Genomic DNA, 18,508 nt, shown 5'->3' on the forward strand with positions numbered 1-18,508 from the left:
ATTTGACAAATATTTATGAAATATCAACCGCATCTGAGTTACTCCTAGAACAAAAGTAGTTAAAAGGAAGCTCCTATCCTGAAGGAATGTAAAATCCCATAAAATCCCACAATTATAATACTGGTGGCATGTAATATATAACTAAGAGGTGGTACAAATAATTTGACCTAGGTCCTCAAGGATGGGTAGATTTTCTATAGGCAGAAATGAGCAAATGAGTAGCATTCCTCAGACAATAGCTTTAACAAAACCATGGAGAAAGGAAAATATCAGGTGAGCGTGTGAATATAGGCATACCTTGTTTTATTGTGCTGTGCTTTACTGAGCTTTGCAAATAAATACTGCATTTTTTCAAAAACTGGAAGCCTGTGGCAACCATATGGCAAATAAGTCTATCGGTGCCATTCTTCCAACAGCATTTGCTCATTTGGAGTTTCTGTGTCACATTTTGGTAATTCTCACAATATTTCAAACATTTTCTTTTCTTTTCTTTCTTTTAAAGTAGGCTCCACACCCGATGTGGAGCTTGAACTCATGACCCTAAGAACAAGAGTTGCGTGCTCTACTGACAGAGACAGCCAGGCACCTCTTAAGCGTTTTCATTATTATTATATTTGCTAAGGTGATCAGTGATACTACTACTGTATTGTCTGGGGTGCTATGAACTGCACTGCATCCACATAATATGGCAGATTTAACTAATAAATGTTGTTGTGAGTTCTGACTGCTCCATCAAACGGCTGTTCCCCCATCTGCTATCTCCATCTCCTCAGGTCTCCCTATTTCCCAAGACACAACAATATTGAAGTTAGGCAAATTATAACCCTAAAATGGCCTCTAAGTGTTCAAGTGAAAGGAAGAGTCACATGTTTCTCACTTTAAATAAAAAGATAGAAATGATTAAGTTCAGGAAGGAAGTCCTGTTGAAAGCCAACCTAGGCCAAAAGCTAGGCCTCTTGTACTAAACGGTTAGCAAAGTTGTGAATGCAAAGGAAAAGTTCTTGAATGAAATTAAAAGCGCTACTGCAGTGAACACACAAATGGTAAGAAAGCGAACAGCCTTATTGCTGCTATGAAGAAGTTTTAGTGGTCTGAATAAAGGATCAGACTAGCCATGACATTTCCTTTAAGCCAAACTTAATCCAGGGTACAGCCCTCTCTTCAATTCTAAGAAGGCTGAGAGGAATGAGGAAGCTGCAGAAGAAAAGTCTGAAGCTAGGAGAGGTTAGGTCATGTGGTTTAAGTAAAGAAGCCATCTCTATTACACAAAAGTACAAAGGGAAGCAGAAGTGCCATACAGAAGCTGCAAGTCATTCAGAGTATCTAGCTAAAGATAATTAACTAAGGTGGCTAATAAAACAACAGATTTTCAACATAGATGAAACAGCCATCTATTGGAAGAAAATGCCATCTAGGACTTCCACAGCTAGAGAGAAGTTGATGCCTGTCTTTAAGGCTTCAAAGGACAGGCTGACTCTCCTGTTGGGGGCTAATGCAGCTGGTGACTTTAAGTTGAAGCCAATGCTCATTGACCATTCCAAAAATCCTAGGACTCTTAAGAATTACGCTAAATCTACTGTGCTCTATAAGTGGAACAATAAAGCCTGGATAATAGCACATCTGTTTACAACATGGTTTACTGAATTATTTTAGGTCCACTGTTGAGACCTTACTGCTCAGAAAAAAATTCCTTTTAAAATATTACTGCTCACTGACAATGCACCTGGTCAGCCAAGAGCTCTGATGGAGATGTACAATGAGATTAATGTTGTTTTCATGTGTGCTAACACAACATCCATTCTGCAGCCCGTGGATCAAGGAGTAATTTTGACTTTCAAGTCTTATTATTTAAGAAATACTTTTTGTAAGGCTATAGCTGCCATAGATAGTGATTCCTCTAATGGATCTGGGCAAAGTAAATTGAAAACCTTCAGGAAAGGATTCACCATTCTAGATGCCATGAAGAATGTTCATGATTAAAAAAAAAGAGAACAACATTCATGATTCATGGGAAGAGGTCAAAATATCAACATTAACAGGAGTTTGGAAGGTGATTTCAACCCTCATGGATGACTTTCAAGGGTTCAAGACATCAGTGGAGAAGTAACTGCAGAGGTGGGAGAAACAGCAGGAGAACCACAACTAGAAGCGGAGCCTGAAGATGGGGCTGAAATGCTGCAATCCCACAACAAAGTTTTAATGGACAAGGAGCTGCTTTTTATGGATGAACAAAAATAAGCGAGTTCTTGAGATGGAATCTACTCCTGATGAAGATGCTGTAAAGACTGTTAAAATGACAACAAAAGATTCAGAATTTTACATAAACGTAGTTTATGAAGCAAGCAGTGGTAGAGTTTAAGAGAAATGACTGATTTTGAAAGAAGTTCTACTGTGGGTAAAATATACTATCAAACAGCATCACATACTACAGACAAATTGTTAGTGGAAAAAAAAAAGAGTCCATCAATGTGGTAAACTTCACTGTTGTCATATTTTAAGAAATTGCCATAGCTACCCCAACCTTCAGGAAGCAACACCCTGATCAGTTAGGAGCCATCAACATCAAGGCAAGACCCTCCACCAGCAAAATGATTACAACTGACTGAAAGCTCAGATGATAGTTAGCATTTTCTTTTTTTTTTTTTAATTTTTTTTTTTTTCAACATTTATTTATTTTTGGGACAGAGAGAGACAGAGCATGAACGGGGGAGGGGCAGAGAGAGAGGGAGACACAGAATCGGAAACAGGCTCCAGGCTCTGAGCCATCAGCCCAGAGCCCGACGCGGGGCTCGAACTCCTGGACCGCGAGATCGTGACCTGGCTGAAGTCGGACGCTTAACCGACTGCGCCACCCAGGCGCCCCAATAGTTAGCATTTTCTAACAAAATATTTTTAAATAAAAATATGTACACTTTTTAAGACAAAATGCTATTGTGCACTTAACAGACTACAATATAGTGTAAACATATATATATATTTTTTAATTTTAGAAAGAGAGGTGAGGGGAGAGGGGCAAGAAGGAGGGAGGGAGGGAGGGAGGGAGGGAGAGAGAGAGAGAGAGAGAGAGAGAGAAAATATCTTAAGTAGGCTCCACCCTCAGTGCAGAGCATGAAGCAGGGCTCGATCCCATGAGCCTGGGCTCATGACCCGAGTGCAAATCAAGAGTCAAAGGTTCAAAACCTAGGCGCTCCATAAATGTAACTTTTATGTGCACTGGGAAATCAAACAATTCACTTGACTCCCTTTATTGCAATATTTGCTTTATTGGGGTGATTTGGATACTTGCCTGCAAAAATGGATATGCAATTAGACATACCAAGAAAGGGGTACAAACACATACTAAAACAGAACTGTGTAAGACCTTATTTATGTCAAGAAATCTAGACTTCATTGAGTGAACAAGCTAACTAAAGGTACTTTATAGGTACAGAAATGAGAAGATAAAAGAAATAATACAAGAAAATTATTTTAGTGGCTCTTGGCCTAAATAAAGCTAAAGAACCTCAACTTGGATGATTATTTGATTGATTTACAAATATTTATTGGGTCCCTACTATACAACTGATGCTGTTCAGCATTGAGGAAATAAAGTTATGAGTCCTATATGATTTGGTCCTGTTGCCTCCCTGACCTCATTACTTACTATACTACTTTGAGGACTCAGTAGTGCCAGAGTGGCCAGCTTGCCATTCCCAGGCATGTTCTCATCTTGGGCCATTTGCACTGGTTATTTCTCAGAATCCTTTTCTTCCACCCCACCAAAATACATGGCTAACTCCTACCTGTCCTTCAACACTTGGTTCAAATGTCACCTTTTTCATGATGCCTATTCTGACTACCCTATTTTAAAATGTAACCAGCTCTGTTTTCTTTCCTTGTCTAACCCCATCACTTACCACCAAACACATGACATAATTTATCCATGTATTATGCTTATTGTTTTCTTCTCTCCACAAGAATGTTAACTACACAGAGACAGAGATCTGTGTCTCTTATTCATGGGTATTTCATAATTATGTAGAAGACTGCCTGACATATATGAGCACTCAATATATATTTGTTGAACACTGCTAAGTACAGGAACTATTAAGAGTTCATGATCTTCTCAGGAGAGAAAAATAATTAAGCAGTGTGAGAAATTCATCAAAAGAGGGATATACATAGTCTGCCATGAGAACCCAAAAGGAGAGGCACCTGGAAACATTCAAGGAAATCTACTTTTAGAAGGTCATGATTAAATGAAATGAGAAGGGTAGGAATTTGCCATAAAAATAAAAGGTATTGTTACTGGAGAGAACAGCAGGATACTCTTTAGTTGCACCAAAATAAATTGTCAGTAGCACCAAATACATCTTTATATCACTAGCACCAAATACGGAGCTTAGTACATGGTGCATTCAATACATGTTTGTTGAACTGAACTACACCAGAGAGAAAAGACCAGATATGGTCTTTATGTAAGTAGAGAAAGGTCTGAGAAGGAACAATTAGAAAAGCAGAAAGAATCAGGACAGCATTATGTCAAGGAAATCCAGGGTAAATCCTAACAATGGTGTCAAATGTTTAGGGGTCAAAGAGGATTATGTTGGAAAAAAGGCTTTGAGTTTGGTACGTATCAGAGAGCAGATTTAGCAGGATACTATAGACAGAATGCAGACTGCAATAAATTAAAGAGTCAATATGTCAAACAAAAATAGAGACAGCTCCTGAAAAGCTTACAAATACTATTCAAATGTTATCTCGTATATGTTATCATGTCATCTTACAGTTAGGGCACAGGGACTTCAGGAAGTTGATTTGTCTAAGGCTATGCAGCCAGCAAGGTCTGAAATAAGATATGGATCCAGCTTTTCTGACTCTCTCATACTACTTCCATTCTCTTCACCAGAATTGTCTTCTTTTGCCATTCATAGTATGGGGCTTCACAGAAAGGACAGTGAATCCACCACAATATCCTACCAATATTCTGACATAATTAGGGAGGAAGTAAGAGAGGGCCTGAAGAAAATTTCAAGTGTAAATTCTATTGCGAAAAAAAGAAACTGAGTATTTCCAAAAAGTATTTGAGACAATAAGTGCAGACTACACAGAATCTCAGGAGCAGAAGATACTGAACACCTGAGACCTTACAATTTAATTTGGTTTGCCTGTGCAAGTAAGTTAGCTGTATCTTATTCTTTAAGTCAGAGCTTCCCAAGTGATGCATACATAGGACAGGATTATTAGGTGTGTGATGATACTAATTCCCTTAGTCCTTATAGCTGTAGGTCTATAGGTCTAAATTTTCTTCTATGTACCACAATGTGCCACACAATTATGATGGGGGTCTGTGAGACATGAATAAGGATGGAACACTGTCTAGGATTACTTCTAAACAAATGATTAATTTAAAACAATGTTAGTGTAGGCCCTTTAAACCTTAAGATATTACTTACATTATTCACATTTTCAGGGAAATAAAGTTCTAGAATTAATTTCCTATTATAATTCCACACCCAAAGACAAGACTAAATGATGATGCTGTCAACTTAATTTTTCCTCTTGTCCAAATATACTAAACATACTAAAATACTTGAAATACGAACACCTGGATGGTTCAGTGTGTTAAGTGTCTGACTCTTGATTTTGGCTCAGGTCACGATCTCACAGTTCATGGGATTGAGCACCGTATCTGGCTCTGTGTTAACGGTGCAGAGCCTACTTGGTATTCTCTCTCTCCATCTCTTTCTGCCCCTACCTCTCATGCACTCTCTCTCTCAAAAATAAATAAATACATGTTAAAAAAAAAAAAAGAAATATAAAAAAAAAATACTTGAAATAGGCTTACCAAAGATATACTGTACTGGGTTAAGCTTCAGTACTGAAATGGTATTTTTTATCTGAATTAAAGTCAAAACAATAACATTATGATCCCTATTATGTAGGTATAACAAGAACATAAAAACATACCTGTGGGGCGTATCCAGGAGGCACATAAATAGGAGGCACAGAACCGTTTGGGGACATCATTGGAACCTGAGCAGGACCTGAAGGGATCACAGAAATGATGTGTTAATCCAGGATTACTTAGCAAGCTAAAGTTGAAAACAATTTGAGTTAGACTTTGAATACTTCATCTAAACTAAACACTCAAATTAACAGTAACTGTGTTACTATGAAAAGAAATTCAGATGATTCACCTGCTATAAAACATAAAAGTTTATCCTGTAAAGTACAATGAGTATTATTTACCTGCAGTTGTATTTCTCAAACCCTTCTGGTGATCACAACAGCCACTTGGGGAGCTTTCTAAAACATCAATTTCCAGGTTCTTCTAGAGATTCCCATTTATTATACTTACAGTGGGGTCTTGAGTCAGTGTATTTACTCTACAAATATACCTAGTGAATCTTATGATTGTGCAAATTCAGAAACACTGACCAGAATCAAACTAAACTATGCATATAAATCAGTGAAAAATATAAAAAGCAATATTTTGAAAAACAATAGAAAAAAAAGTCAAGAGGGAAAAGCAGTAAAAGGAAGAAGATATTTGGGATTTGCTTTGTTAGTGTTCAAAGCCTCTTGTGTAATGTGTAAGTCAGGTCTGTGGAGGTTTGAGAACAGTTAGAAAAATCCTATACATGCATATTTAGCCAAGGAACAATTTTTGTTTCTTACAGTCAAAAGTTCTGGGGAAAAAAAAAAAAAGGAAAATTCAGCTTGTCTCATTCTATATTTTCTTTCATTTTTACTGTTATCCTTTCCAGATAACTTTCATAAAGATTATCTTATTTATCTCCTCTCTTAATGTTTGTGGGATAAAACAGGCACATTTGTAAAATGTGTTTATTTTTTCTAGTAACTCAAATCTTGTTTTATGTGACTTTTTGAAAGAAGCATCTCACTTTCAGATCCTTTTCTCTTTGTAACTTTAGACTGCATTGTCCCCTCACCCACTAGTTTTTAATAACTTGAGATTAAACATTATCAAAGAGCCTCACTCATTTCTTAGGAATAAAGGTACCCAAGAATCTAATGAAGAATGTAATGGGGGAAGAGTTCTTTTTATATGTGGAATTTCAACCTGCAGCGTACATATAATGGGTATCAATTATTTAAAAAAAAAAAGGGAGAAAAAACTTAATCATAGGGCAGAAAAGAAATAAATTTCACTGGTAACATTACACATACTTCAGGAAAACAGAATGAAGAGCATGGAGGTTACAGCAAATCCAGATTACAGCCACTCTCCTCTCTTAGGCAAGGAGGGGAGTAACAACCAAACAACAAAGTGGTTCGTGGTGGGGACAGGGGAAAGGAAGTGAGTGGTAAGAAGGAAAGAGAAAAGAGAATGCAGGAAAAGGGGGGGGGGTACATGAGGGTAAATGCTAAGGGGAGGGAGGAGAAAAGAAGGGATGGAGGAGAAATACAGGCATAAGAGGAAGGGAGGGGGCAAAGAAGGAAGAGATAACAGGAGAAAGGGAAGGGTAAAGAAGACGACGAGAGAGTGAAGAGAGCTGAAATGGGGTGGGGGGGCGGGGAAAGAAAGAGGTGGAAGATGGAAGGGAGAGACAAAAGAAAGAAGAGGAAGGGAGAGAAAAGGTTAAAGACTCAAGTGGTTAGGAGGAAGTAAGGAGTGTATAGGTACGTGCCTGTGCGGGGGGCAGACTACCAAATTATGTTCTATATGACTATAAAAATAACTTTTTCAACAAAATAATCTTCCCATCCAAGACAAGCCCACCAAATATATGAAGTTGTTCAGAATATTTTCTTAGAATAGCTAATTATATACATAGCTAACACTAATTTACTATGTGTTAGGTATTTTTTGTTTTTTCTCCTCACAATCATTCTATTCCCATTTTCCAGATGTGGAAATTAAGGCAGAGGTTAAGCTTGCCCTAATGGTAGTATAAAGATCAAAAACCAGGCAGTTTCATTTAAGGATATATCTCTACAACATATTTAGTGAACATTTAAATACTATGCATTAGTGCAACTGATGTAATTTGAGACTTAAGAATTATGCTCCAATGTTTCTAAGGAAAATTAAGTTCTTCATTATCTTAAAAAAATAAAGAGTAAGAAAAAACAGGATTTTCCTACATTTAAGCCAAAATTAACCAATTAATTTACAAAATAAAACTTGTGAGGGGCTTTATACCTCTAGGCCAGAAAGGCTTCATCCAAAACTTACCTTTTAACTTCTCTATGGTGGACTCAACAGAAAATGAGAATAGTTTTAAGATAATGCTGGTTTACATCTATTGGCTAATTCATATAAAACTACAGTAAACTAGTTTTTTGAAACCTGAGTACTGGCGTAGGTATTATTTATAGCATGTGAAATTTAGCTGGGAACTAGGACAATTCACTGAAAATTCTATTTGCAATTTTAGTAAAGGAAATTAGTATTTTTTGAGCTTCTACCAAATGTGCCAGGGGCTGTGGTTCCTTTCACATGTCAAATTTAATTTTTTTTTAACGTTTATTCATTTTTTGAGAAAAAGAGAGAGAGCACAAGTGGTGGTTGGGGGGCTGGGGGGGGGTGGCACAGAGAGAGGGATACACAGAATCTGAAGCAGGCTACAGGCTCTGAGCTGTCAGTAGAGCCCCATGCAGGGCTTGAACTCATGAATTGCGAGATCATGACCTGAACCAAAGCCAGATGCTTAACTGACTGAGCCACCCAGGAATCCCTGTCAAATTAATTCTTTAAAAAAAAAAATTTTTTTTAATGTTTATTTATTTTTGAGACAGAGAGAGAGACAGAGCATGAACGGGGGAGGGTCAGAGAGAGGGAGACACAGAATCTGAAGCAGGCTCCAGGCTCCGAGCTGTCAGCACAGAGCCTGACGCGGGGCTCGAACTCACGGACTGTGAGATCATGACCTGAGCCGAAGTCAGATGCTTAACCAACTGAGCCACCCAGGAGGCCCTCAAATTAATTCTTAAATCAAATCATTAGAATAAGTTTTTGTTGCTGTTTTTTAGCCCCCAGAGTAAAAAATAAGTTATTGCTGATTACATTTAAAACTGCAAAACTACATAGTTGCTTTGGGTTGCCCTTTTTTACTAAAAATATTAATATATAAATACTACACAGTTACAGTTCAAACCATATACTTTGAAAACTACTTCATATTTATATTTTAGTAGTACAAAATTCTACTTTATTCTTTAATTATATTTAAGCCTGATACTGAAAACAAAACAAACTGAACCTAAAATAAACCAGCAGAAAACACATTACTAGTTGCAGTCCAGGAATAATGATTAACTCATTTCTCTATGAAGTAATCATTTCACTCTAGCAAGTAAATAATCTTATCCTGAGGCAGAAATGTTACATGGTTAATTTTTTTAAGACAATTCATGAATACCATATTTAGTATCTAAAATACTGGTGTGAAACAACATTCAACAATGAACACATTAAGTCTCATTATATAAACACAGTAAATATAAATTTAGAACTACAATATTTACAGCACCACTTCAGTTGCTATTCCTATCTACGGACAGGAATATTCCTGTCTAAACCCCTAAAACCTTGCATGCTTACTAATGCAAATGTTTGTTTACCTCTTTAGTTTCAACAATACTTTTGAAAGAACTATTGGAATAAAATATCGAAAGTACTAAAAGATTAACTACAAACCCTTATTAAATGCAGTGAGAGGGTATTCTGTTCCAATAAAGAAGCCAAGTCTGTTACAGATTGTACCATTAAATGAACATCTGGTAGAAGAGAAGCTGTATCTGAACAACTGTAGATACACCCAGCAGCTCCTTAATAATCTATATGACCTAAGCAAAATCTACCTCAAATCATAGAGCTATTAATAATTTTTAGGGGCATATTACCTATTCCAAAACCTAAAAGAGGAAACAATTCTATTCACCAATTGTCTTAAGAAATTTGAGAAGCCCTCACCTCCATTTCTTAAAAAGTGCCATCAATGATTTAATAAAGGCGATATTTCATCTACTTCAAGTTTAATTCTTATTTTTTTATTAGCATACATTCACATTTAAGAGGGCTTTTTTTTGATGAAACTGCAAATTTGAGTTTAAATTCTTAAAATGCAACGGGCTGCTGACGTGCTACACATTCTCTTTATAAAGAGCTTCCAAGCTTTCACAATGGCTTCCAAATAATCTGATCCCAATATTCAGATTTTAGCGGTAAAAAGAAAACCTAGTGAAATAAAGGCGCTGGAAAATAATATTCTGTGGAATGCAAAATCATTCTATCTCCAAACAGAGTCTAATCTTTTTGTAACTACATGGCCACAATTTAAAATATTTGCACTGCGATACATTTGGCATCTATTGAAAACACACACACACACACACACACACACACACACACACACACACGGCATGACTTCAGATTAATGCAATGCTTTCTATGTTTAAAATGAAAGAAGAATGTTCAAAAACTGTCAGCAAATCTTACCACTCATTTTTTTACAGTAGCAGCAGAGAACAAGAAAATCCAACAAGGAAACAGCGTAGTACACGTTAACAGCTTTAATTGGAGAACGGTTCTGCTTTTTTTTTCCCCCAAGCAGCGAGAGGAAAAGATCCTTTGACCGAGTCATGTGATACTCATCACGTGACTTGCAGTGACCCGCGGAAAGGGAAGAGGAGGAAAAAAAAAAAAAAAGCAAACATTCCTGCCGCCAGCGTTTGGGCTATAGTAAATGATTAAATGGTTTTTACTGCTGCCACCTCGAATTTGAGGATCTTTCAGACTTCCTCCTGAAGTAACTCAAAAGCTCATTAAAATACACATACAGAAATACATATCTGATGTAAAACAGTACTCTGTTTTCATTTATCTCCTGTTAACATCACAGGCATTTGTTTTCATTTTTCTCCTGTAACATCACAGGCATTATCTTCTAATTGTTTTTATTATCCAGACCGCTACCTCCATTTAGAAAGTTTAAGATACATATAACATTTAGTAATTTAGCAGGTTTGCTCTGAAATGTCCTTCTGTAACTTGATCCACTCTCCATGCTCAACCCTTAAAGAATGCCCACAGCACACAATGGTCTATAGAATATAGGCTTGATCAATGTGTTCCTCAAACATGGGATTCATGTTTCAATTGGCATTTGCCTCTCAAGTTAATAAAGGGTATCACTTTAAGTGTTGGTTTCATTTTATTTCTGATTTTGTTTTGTTGTTTGTATGTTTATTTTAAGACTTAACCTGGACATTAATACAGATGCCTGGTGGATGGCATTGTCACTCATGTTGATGAAATCTTCAAAGACAGGCCATGATTCAGGCTCAGAACACCCTACCCAAGCTCCCATAGAGACCAAAGATGTTGTTACAAGACAGGAGAAGACTGTAAGAACTTTTGGAGGTCTTTTCATTACTTATGGTACCATGTAAGCTAAGGAAATGTGTTAATAGTTAATATAAATGTGTAAGTAATGATAATGATTGCGATTTGTTTACAAGTTGCCTAGTGGAAAGAAAATATATTTTGGTAACAGAAGATTTAAGTTTTAATAAAAGCTTCAATATTTTTTAGCAAGGCAATTTATTGCTCTTCTAGTCTGTTTCCTTCCGTAAAAAGGTTAAAATTATCAACCTTGTAGCACTGTTGTGAGATTCAAATTAGGTGTATTTAAAGTACTGAGTACTTCTTTCTCATAACGATTTCTCTTTCCTCAACAAATGATAGCTATTATTTGTTTGTTATATTATTATAAATAAAAGTATGATTACTACATGTTTTCAAAAACAATTATATATTGCAGAGTATGTGCCAGGTATCATTCAGAGTGTTTTACATGTGTTAACTCAATCCTCACAATAACTGAAGTAGGCATCATTTATAGGTATGGAAACTGAAGCAGAATGCAGTTAAGTATCTTGCCAAGGGCACACAATGAGGCAAAGTCAGGGTTATCTAATAAGAAGGCTATATTTAAGAAAATTATGTACACCACATTCAAAGCCTCCTCTCCCAAGAAGATGGAAAAGAACTAGCAAGGGGTTATTGGAGAAATAGGTTTCAATAAATACATGCCAGGGACTCCAGAGGAGATAAGATACTAACATGCCAGGGACTCCAGAGGAGATAAGATACTAACAGGCTATTCTCAAAAGTGGCAAAGAGTAGTTATTAATTTCAAAGTTCCTACTAAAAGGCAAGGCTGCCTTGAAGAACTAGGCCTGAGAGTAGAGAGTCCCGGTCTCAACAGAATCTGCTTGTAAATTAGCCTCCCAGCAAATCTAACCATACCTCTGATTTTCAGTCCCTAAACAAAAGGCAAGCCCCTCAGCCCACTTCCTCATTTTTGCTCATGTTCTCACACAGCTATGTTTCCACTTCTTGACTTTTTCTTTGATTGATGATCTTTTCAGGTCTTTCCACTGTGTTCATTCGAACCTTCCCTCCCCCCCCCCCATTATAAGTAAATTCCCCTTTATTCTCAACAATTTCACAGAACACCTATTAATGTGTTTCTTTGAAATGAAACCTGGCTCCCCCCAGGACAGCTTTGCCAGCAGTCCCTGGGAGTAGAGGCTTCCTATTCTCTCCTGAGGCAGTCTCCAGATACTCCAAGGCTGCTTCCCATTACCACTGTTGTTCCAGTTTCAGGCTCAAGTTTCTTCTTCCTTGAGATCATGTCATATAAATATAGGACATGAAGTTCTACCGCTTCTCATTGCTGTTCTCATTTATTGAGAACTATGGCAGCACCATGTTCACAGTTTTTTTCCCTTCTATCCTACTCTAGCCCATCAGCACAATGACTTTAATGTCCAAAAATCTTAGCCTCAAATTTTCATGAACTCTTCCATTCTGTTTTTAGTAACCCATCTTCAAAGATACATCTTGGAACTTATCACTTAAAATTCTACAATCTCATCTTTGAAATCCCAACTTTCATGTTTCAGTTATCTGGCCACCACATATATCTTTCATCTCTCCAGTTTTCTCTTTGTTCTACAATATTTGTTCTTTCTCATAATGATTTCCCTTTCCTCCTGATTGAACACTATCTTCATTGCCTGATTTCCTTTCCCATCGATGTCTTTCTTTTACATCCCCTCCCTCCAAATCCCTAATTTTAATGAAATAATTAACTTCTCTTCTCTTAGATCTGAACTGTAGAAATCAAATGACATTCAGACTGTCATGTTTATAAACATACTTATCTCCAACCTTAACTTAGCCATCAGCTTGCTCAGGAATCCTTTTAGGAATTTATCCCTGGTTAATCACCTATCCTGTTTTTTAGAGTGATTATCAGAGATCTCCACCACCCTTTAAGGACTTCCCCCAACCTCACCTCAACCATGTATGTCAACATGAAATTGAACTATTTCAATGTTACTTATAAACTTTTCTCACCTCTTTCTTCTATTTTCAGCAGAATCACTGTCCCTTCACGAGGTCGAAGTTACCACTCCACTTCCATTTTTTTTTTAATTTAAAAGTTTTTAATGTTTATTTATTTTTGAGAGAGAGAGAGAGGGACAGAGAAAGAGCATGAGTGGAGTAGAGGCAGAGAGAGGGAGACACAGAATCCAAAGCAGGCTCCAGGCTCTGAGCTGTCAGCACAGAGCCCCATGTGGGGCTTGAACTCATGAACTGGGAGATCATGACCTGAGCTGAAGTCGGATGCTTAACCGACTGAGCCACCCAGGCGCCCCGTCCACTGCTATTCTTTTTTTTTTTTTTAATTTTTTTTTTCAACGTTTATTTATTTTTGGGACAGAGAGAGACAGAGCATGAACGGGGGAGGGGCAGAGAGAGAGGGAGACACAGAATCGGAAACAGGCTCCAGGCTCTGAGCCATCAGCCCAGAGCCCGACGCGGGGCTCGAACTCCCGGACCGCGAGATCGTGACCTGGCTGAAGTCGGACGCTTAACCGACTGCGCCACCCAGGCGCCCCTGCTATTCTTGATCTAATTTCCATTCCATACTCCACTAGCTCTTTGCTGTACTGGTTATTTCTGTCCCGTTCAGTATTTTCAACTGTCTTCATTATTTCTAATGCTTCTAACAAGACTTAGCTCTCCATCTTAATTATTCTCAACTATCCGCACAGTTGCCATAAAGTTTTAATGCCTAGGATTGATTAGTGGCATGGTCCATACTTTCAAGAACTTTACAGTTATAATAAGGACAATGCAAGATATACATATTTTATGTGTCCTAAATACCTTGTTAATTCATGAATATGCACCAAACAATTTTCCTAGAGGAATAAACAAACAGGATGCATCAAGAACACTACAATTACAGGAATGCATTATGCAGTGATGACCATATTCTTCATTTTCCCTTTCTTAGCTGATTATATGACAATTCCAGCAAATTTAAAATGCACCTTTTATTTTCAAAACACTCTCCAACATTTTGCAGACGGTTCTCTTAAATCAATAGTATGACATGTCACAGCAATTGTTTGTACTTTTTGATAACATTTTAACACATTAACTATTAGCATTCTTGTAGGTTTGTCAATACAAGCACTAGGTGACACGTGGATGACTTTGTTTATAAGCACTTATTAGGTACCAGGAACTGGTCTAAGTGCTTTACAGATATTAACTCATTTAATCTGCATAATATCCATCTGAAATGGAATAACTATTATTTCCATTTTATAGGTAAGGAAACTAAGATACAAAGAGATTAAGTAGCTTGCAAGGTCTCACATCTAGTAAGCAGTCAATAGAATTAGGTGGTCTAGCTTTGAAATTTATGTTCTTCACCATTACATTATACTGTCTCTTGTTTAGGACATAACAAAAATATTACAAATTATAAAATAAATGAGGAAATTGCAGCATAATTATACCAAGATTCACTTGAAGATAAATTACAAATAGAAAAGCACTGAATATTTGGATGGAAGACCCCATGTAACACACCCCAAATATCTGCTAGTTACAGAATAAAAACAAAGCAAAATGTACCTGAATGTATCTCACTGAAACTGCTGTGAAGAAGTTTCTAGTGAGTGATATCTCATATGGAAAACAGTGAATTACTTTTTTTTTTTAATTTTTTTTTAATGTTTATTTATTTTTGAGACAGAGAGACAGAGCATTAACAGGGGAGGGTCAGAGAGAGAGGGAGACACAGAATCCGAAGCAGGCTCCAGGCTCTGAATTGTCAGTGCAGAGCCCGACGCAGGGCTTGAACTCACGGACCGCGAGATCATGACCTGAGCTGAAGTCGGACGCTTAACTGACTGAGCCACCCAGGCGCCCCAACAGTGAATTACTTAATAGCCAAACCTGTTCCAAAAGTAATTTAAGGAGATTTAACAAAAACAAAAGCTAAAAACAAAAAACAAAACCCACTCAAAATAACAAAACAAAACCCAAAACAAAATAGCTGACAAACTGAAGAAAAGGGAAAATTTAGAAAAAAATAATATAAATAGGGAGTGAAGCTGGTCTTATGTCTTCCCTAGAGCTGGGCCATAAAATCTCTTTGGTTTGTATGAACTGAAATATGATTAAAATTAAGACACCAAGAACCACATTGTCAAGCTAGTTAATGCAGATAAAGCATGTCTCATACTACCATAGAGCATAGCAATGATTTGGCTTGAAAAAACTAAAGTAGGTATAACCCCATGCTGACTTCTCTCATATATAAAACTCAGTAATGCATCAATAAATGTCTAACTTTAAACAATGTACCCTCAAAAATGGTTGCAAAATAAACAGCTAAGATAGCAAGACAGCTGAATCAGCGGACTTGCAGAAAGGGATTGCTAGTTATAAGGCAAATTAAAGTTGACTTTCATTTTATAAAATTTTTTCTGCCAACAAATAACCAAGATCAGGTGCTTATTAAGGCTGCTTTTAGACTGTAATATGTCTGGGTCATTGCATGTTAGAAAACTTAAGAGCCAGACTCATTCAACCCAGTGGTTTCAAATCATTAAGACATGAATTTAAGAGTGGGGATGTGAGATATATCACATTCTACTCTACGAATATATATCTAATCCTTCAAAAGACTGACTCTAACCATGACAGTAATCCTGATTCTTGTGGTAGTATTAAGGTACAAGTTCTCAATGAACATCTAAGTAACATGTGTTAAACTCATGCAGCTTAGATTATAACTGATGCATGTCCATGCAGACAAGGAAACTAGGAAAGGTCAATGATATCTGCAACTAATCAGGTCCTCTAGAGGAGGAGTCTCTTGCTCAGCAGTAACTGAACAGTGACATATGCAAATAATCTCAGGAAGATAAGGGGGGGCAAAGAATTAGAACCTATAACTTTACTCTTGGGCACAAGTCAAACTTTCTTTTAAATCTCTCTTATTTGCTTGTCCATATTTTTCCTCTTTCCCCTTTTAGGGGCCTTAGTCACCTTGCAGATCTGGCCACACAGTAGCATTTTCTTTCTCTAATAATTTCCCTCTTTATTTATATTAAATTAAGGTATCAATTTAATAAAAGTTTTACTTTACACAGTTCATGCCAATGGAAAGCAAATGTGAGGATCATCCAAAAACCAGGTATGTTTTGGATTGACTGGGGTTGAGGGCAGCTGGATGAAGTTAGGAGGCGAGATATTAGACAAAGATTGATCAATAGAACAGAGATATCTATAGCTATATTTATGTTCTAATACAGTATTTCCCAAGTAGTTTGATTTATGTGCCAGTAAAATTTTAAAACAAATTCTGGGGACTCATTAAGGTAATTAGCTTTTAAAATTTTTAATTTTTAGGGTGACTGGGTGGCTCAGTTGGTTAAATGTTCGATTTCAGCTCAGGTCATGATCTCTCCATTCCTGAGTTCGAGTCCCCGCATCAGGCTCTGTGCTGACAGCTCAGAGCCTGGAGGCTGTTTCAGATTCTGTCTCCCTCTCTCTCTCTCTCTTCCCCTTCCTCACTTGCACTCTGTCTCTCTCTCTCCCAAAAATAAACATTAAAAATTTTTTTAAAAATAAAATTTTTAATTTTTTATATTTTTACATTTGAGAGAGACAATAAGCGAGGAGGGGGCAGAGAAAGAAAAAGAGAGAGAGAAAGAGAGAGAGAGAGAGAGACAGAAAGAGAGAGAGAGAGAGAGAGAGAGAGAGAGAGAGAGAGAGAATGAATCTTAAGCAGGCTCCACGCTCAGCACAGAGCCCTACACGGAGCCCAAAGTCACTACATGACCTGAGCCAAAATTAAGAGTTGGATGCTTAACTGACCAAGCCACCCAGGTGCCCCAGTAATCAGCTTTTTATTAAACCAAATTATGACCTTAAAAGGAAAGAAGAAAGAAATTAAGAACAGAAGGAAGTCTATTCTATATTACCACATCATTCATAAAGAAAGTATGTTTTAACCTCAAAACTGAAGGGATTTAACTTCAATAAATTTAGTTTAATGAAAAACCACTATATTATCCTTATTTTTCCCATTTCTCAGACTGGTGAAATTTCCCCAAATCTATGGACAAGGATTTGGGAATAACTCTTAATAGTAAGAGAGAGAAGGATTTGTTTTCGAGGCTGGCTAAGTTCTGGTAATGCAAGAGGGAGAACACAGCAGAGGTAGGATAACCGTATTATCATCATCCAAATGAGGACACTTCTGAAAGTGAAAGAGGGGCCTAAAAATTATTAAAATTATGTAGCTCTTTATTGATTGACAAATTGCTTTTATTACATTGAAGGGCATGAAAAGCTCTATTAAAAATGTTAAAAAATAAAATGCTTAATTAAAAACATGCAAGTACATTAAAGAATATTTTACAGACTTCTTTATATTGAATATCTGGATATTAAAATAGTGTTAGAACAGTTATTTTTAGTACATATCCATGTAGTTTAGTAAATCTGTTAGCTATATGTGTCTCTAATTCCATATTCCTGGTCTTTAACAGAAAATTTTTTTTCAGTATAGTCTCATTTTTAATTTTTTCATAAAACTTTCTGCAAGTATTATATTTTATGGTTAATAACTTTGAAACTGTTGACACATTTAATTGACTCTTTTCCATAATATTTTAATTTAAGACTACAATATTTATATTCTGGGAATACTCTTGATTCTTAGGTGCCATCTGGTAAGATCTGAGCAAATTCTGCTAAATAGATGCTATTCATAATTCTATTTTTTTCTTATTGAAATGTGTAAATATCTCAGTCCAATTATTTTCACTGGACCACAATTACCTCCAAATTTCAACAAAACTCATTGAATTGCCTCCATTTATGGTTCTTTTAAATATTTAACCAAATTTAGATTTTTTTTTAGCTCACTGTTGCTGAAAGGGTTTACTTCAAAATAAAAAAAAAAAAGCACTGCCAATAATAAGTAGTTACAGATTTATACAATAAATGACAAAACCATTCAGGCTTTTTTCCATATATATATATTCAGTGGCAGGGAGATTTAGATTTTATTTCCTGCATGTACTTTACATTCATCTAACCTATATGCTTCCCAATGGTTACCTCATGACGCCAAGTGGCCAGTAGGGGCAGCAGCATCACATACTTCTTCAGCAG

At 36.7% G+C, this 18,508-nt stretch overlaps 1 protein-coding gene and 1 long non-coding RNA gene across 7 annotated transcripts in view; one reads left to right on the plus strand and one right to left on the minus strand.

The window, feature by feature from the left end:
• Nucleotides 1–18,508, minus strand: part of FNDC3A (fibronectin type III domain containing 3A) — a 148,038-nt gene that overhangs the window by 60,434 nt on the left and 69,096 nt on the right. For 5 of the 6 annotated variants that reach the window (XM_045475856.1, XM_045475848.1, XM_045475833.1 and 2 more), the window contains exon 4: nucleotides 5,950–6,026. In XM_045475856.1, the coding sequence (XP_045331812.1) occupies nucleotides 5,950–6,026 (77 nt within the window). Of the gene's footprint in view, nucleotides 1–5,949; nucleotides 6,027–10,447; nucleotides 11,026–18,508 lie in introns of those variants that run through there. The other variant, XM_045475867.1, reaches the window with a different exon arrangement.
• The window catches only part of LOC123597291, a 44,042-nt gene that overhangs the window by 6,389 nt on the left and 19,145 nt on the right, over nucleotides 1–18,508 (plus strand). Inside the window, exon 2 of the long non-coding RNA XR_006712067.1 lies at nucleotides 11,205–11,355. This is a non-coding gene — a long non-coding RNA (uncharacterized LOC123597291). The remainder of the gene's footprint in view (nucleotides 1–11,204; nucleotides 11,356–18,508) is intronic.

This window comes from Leopardus geoffroyi, chromosome A1 (genome assembly GCF_018350155.1).
Source record: "Leopardus geoffroyi isolate Oge1 chromosome A1, O.geoffroyi_Oge1_pat1.0, whole genome shotgun sequence".
Lineage (NCBI taxonomy): Eukaryota > Metazoa > Chordata > Mammalia > Carnivora > Felidae > Leopardus > Leopardus geoffroyi.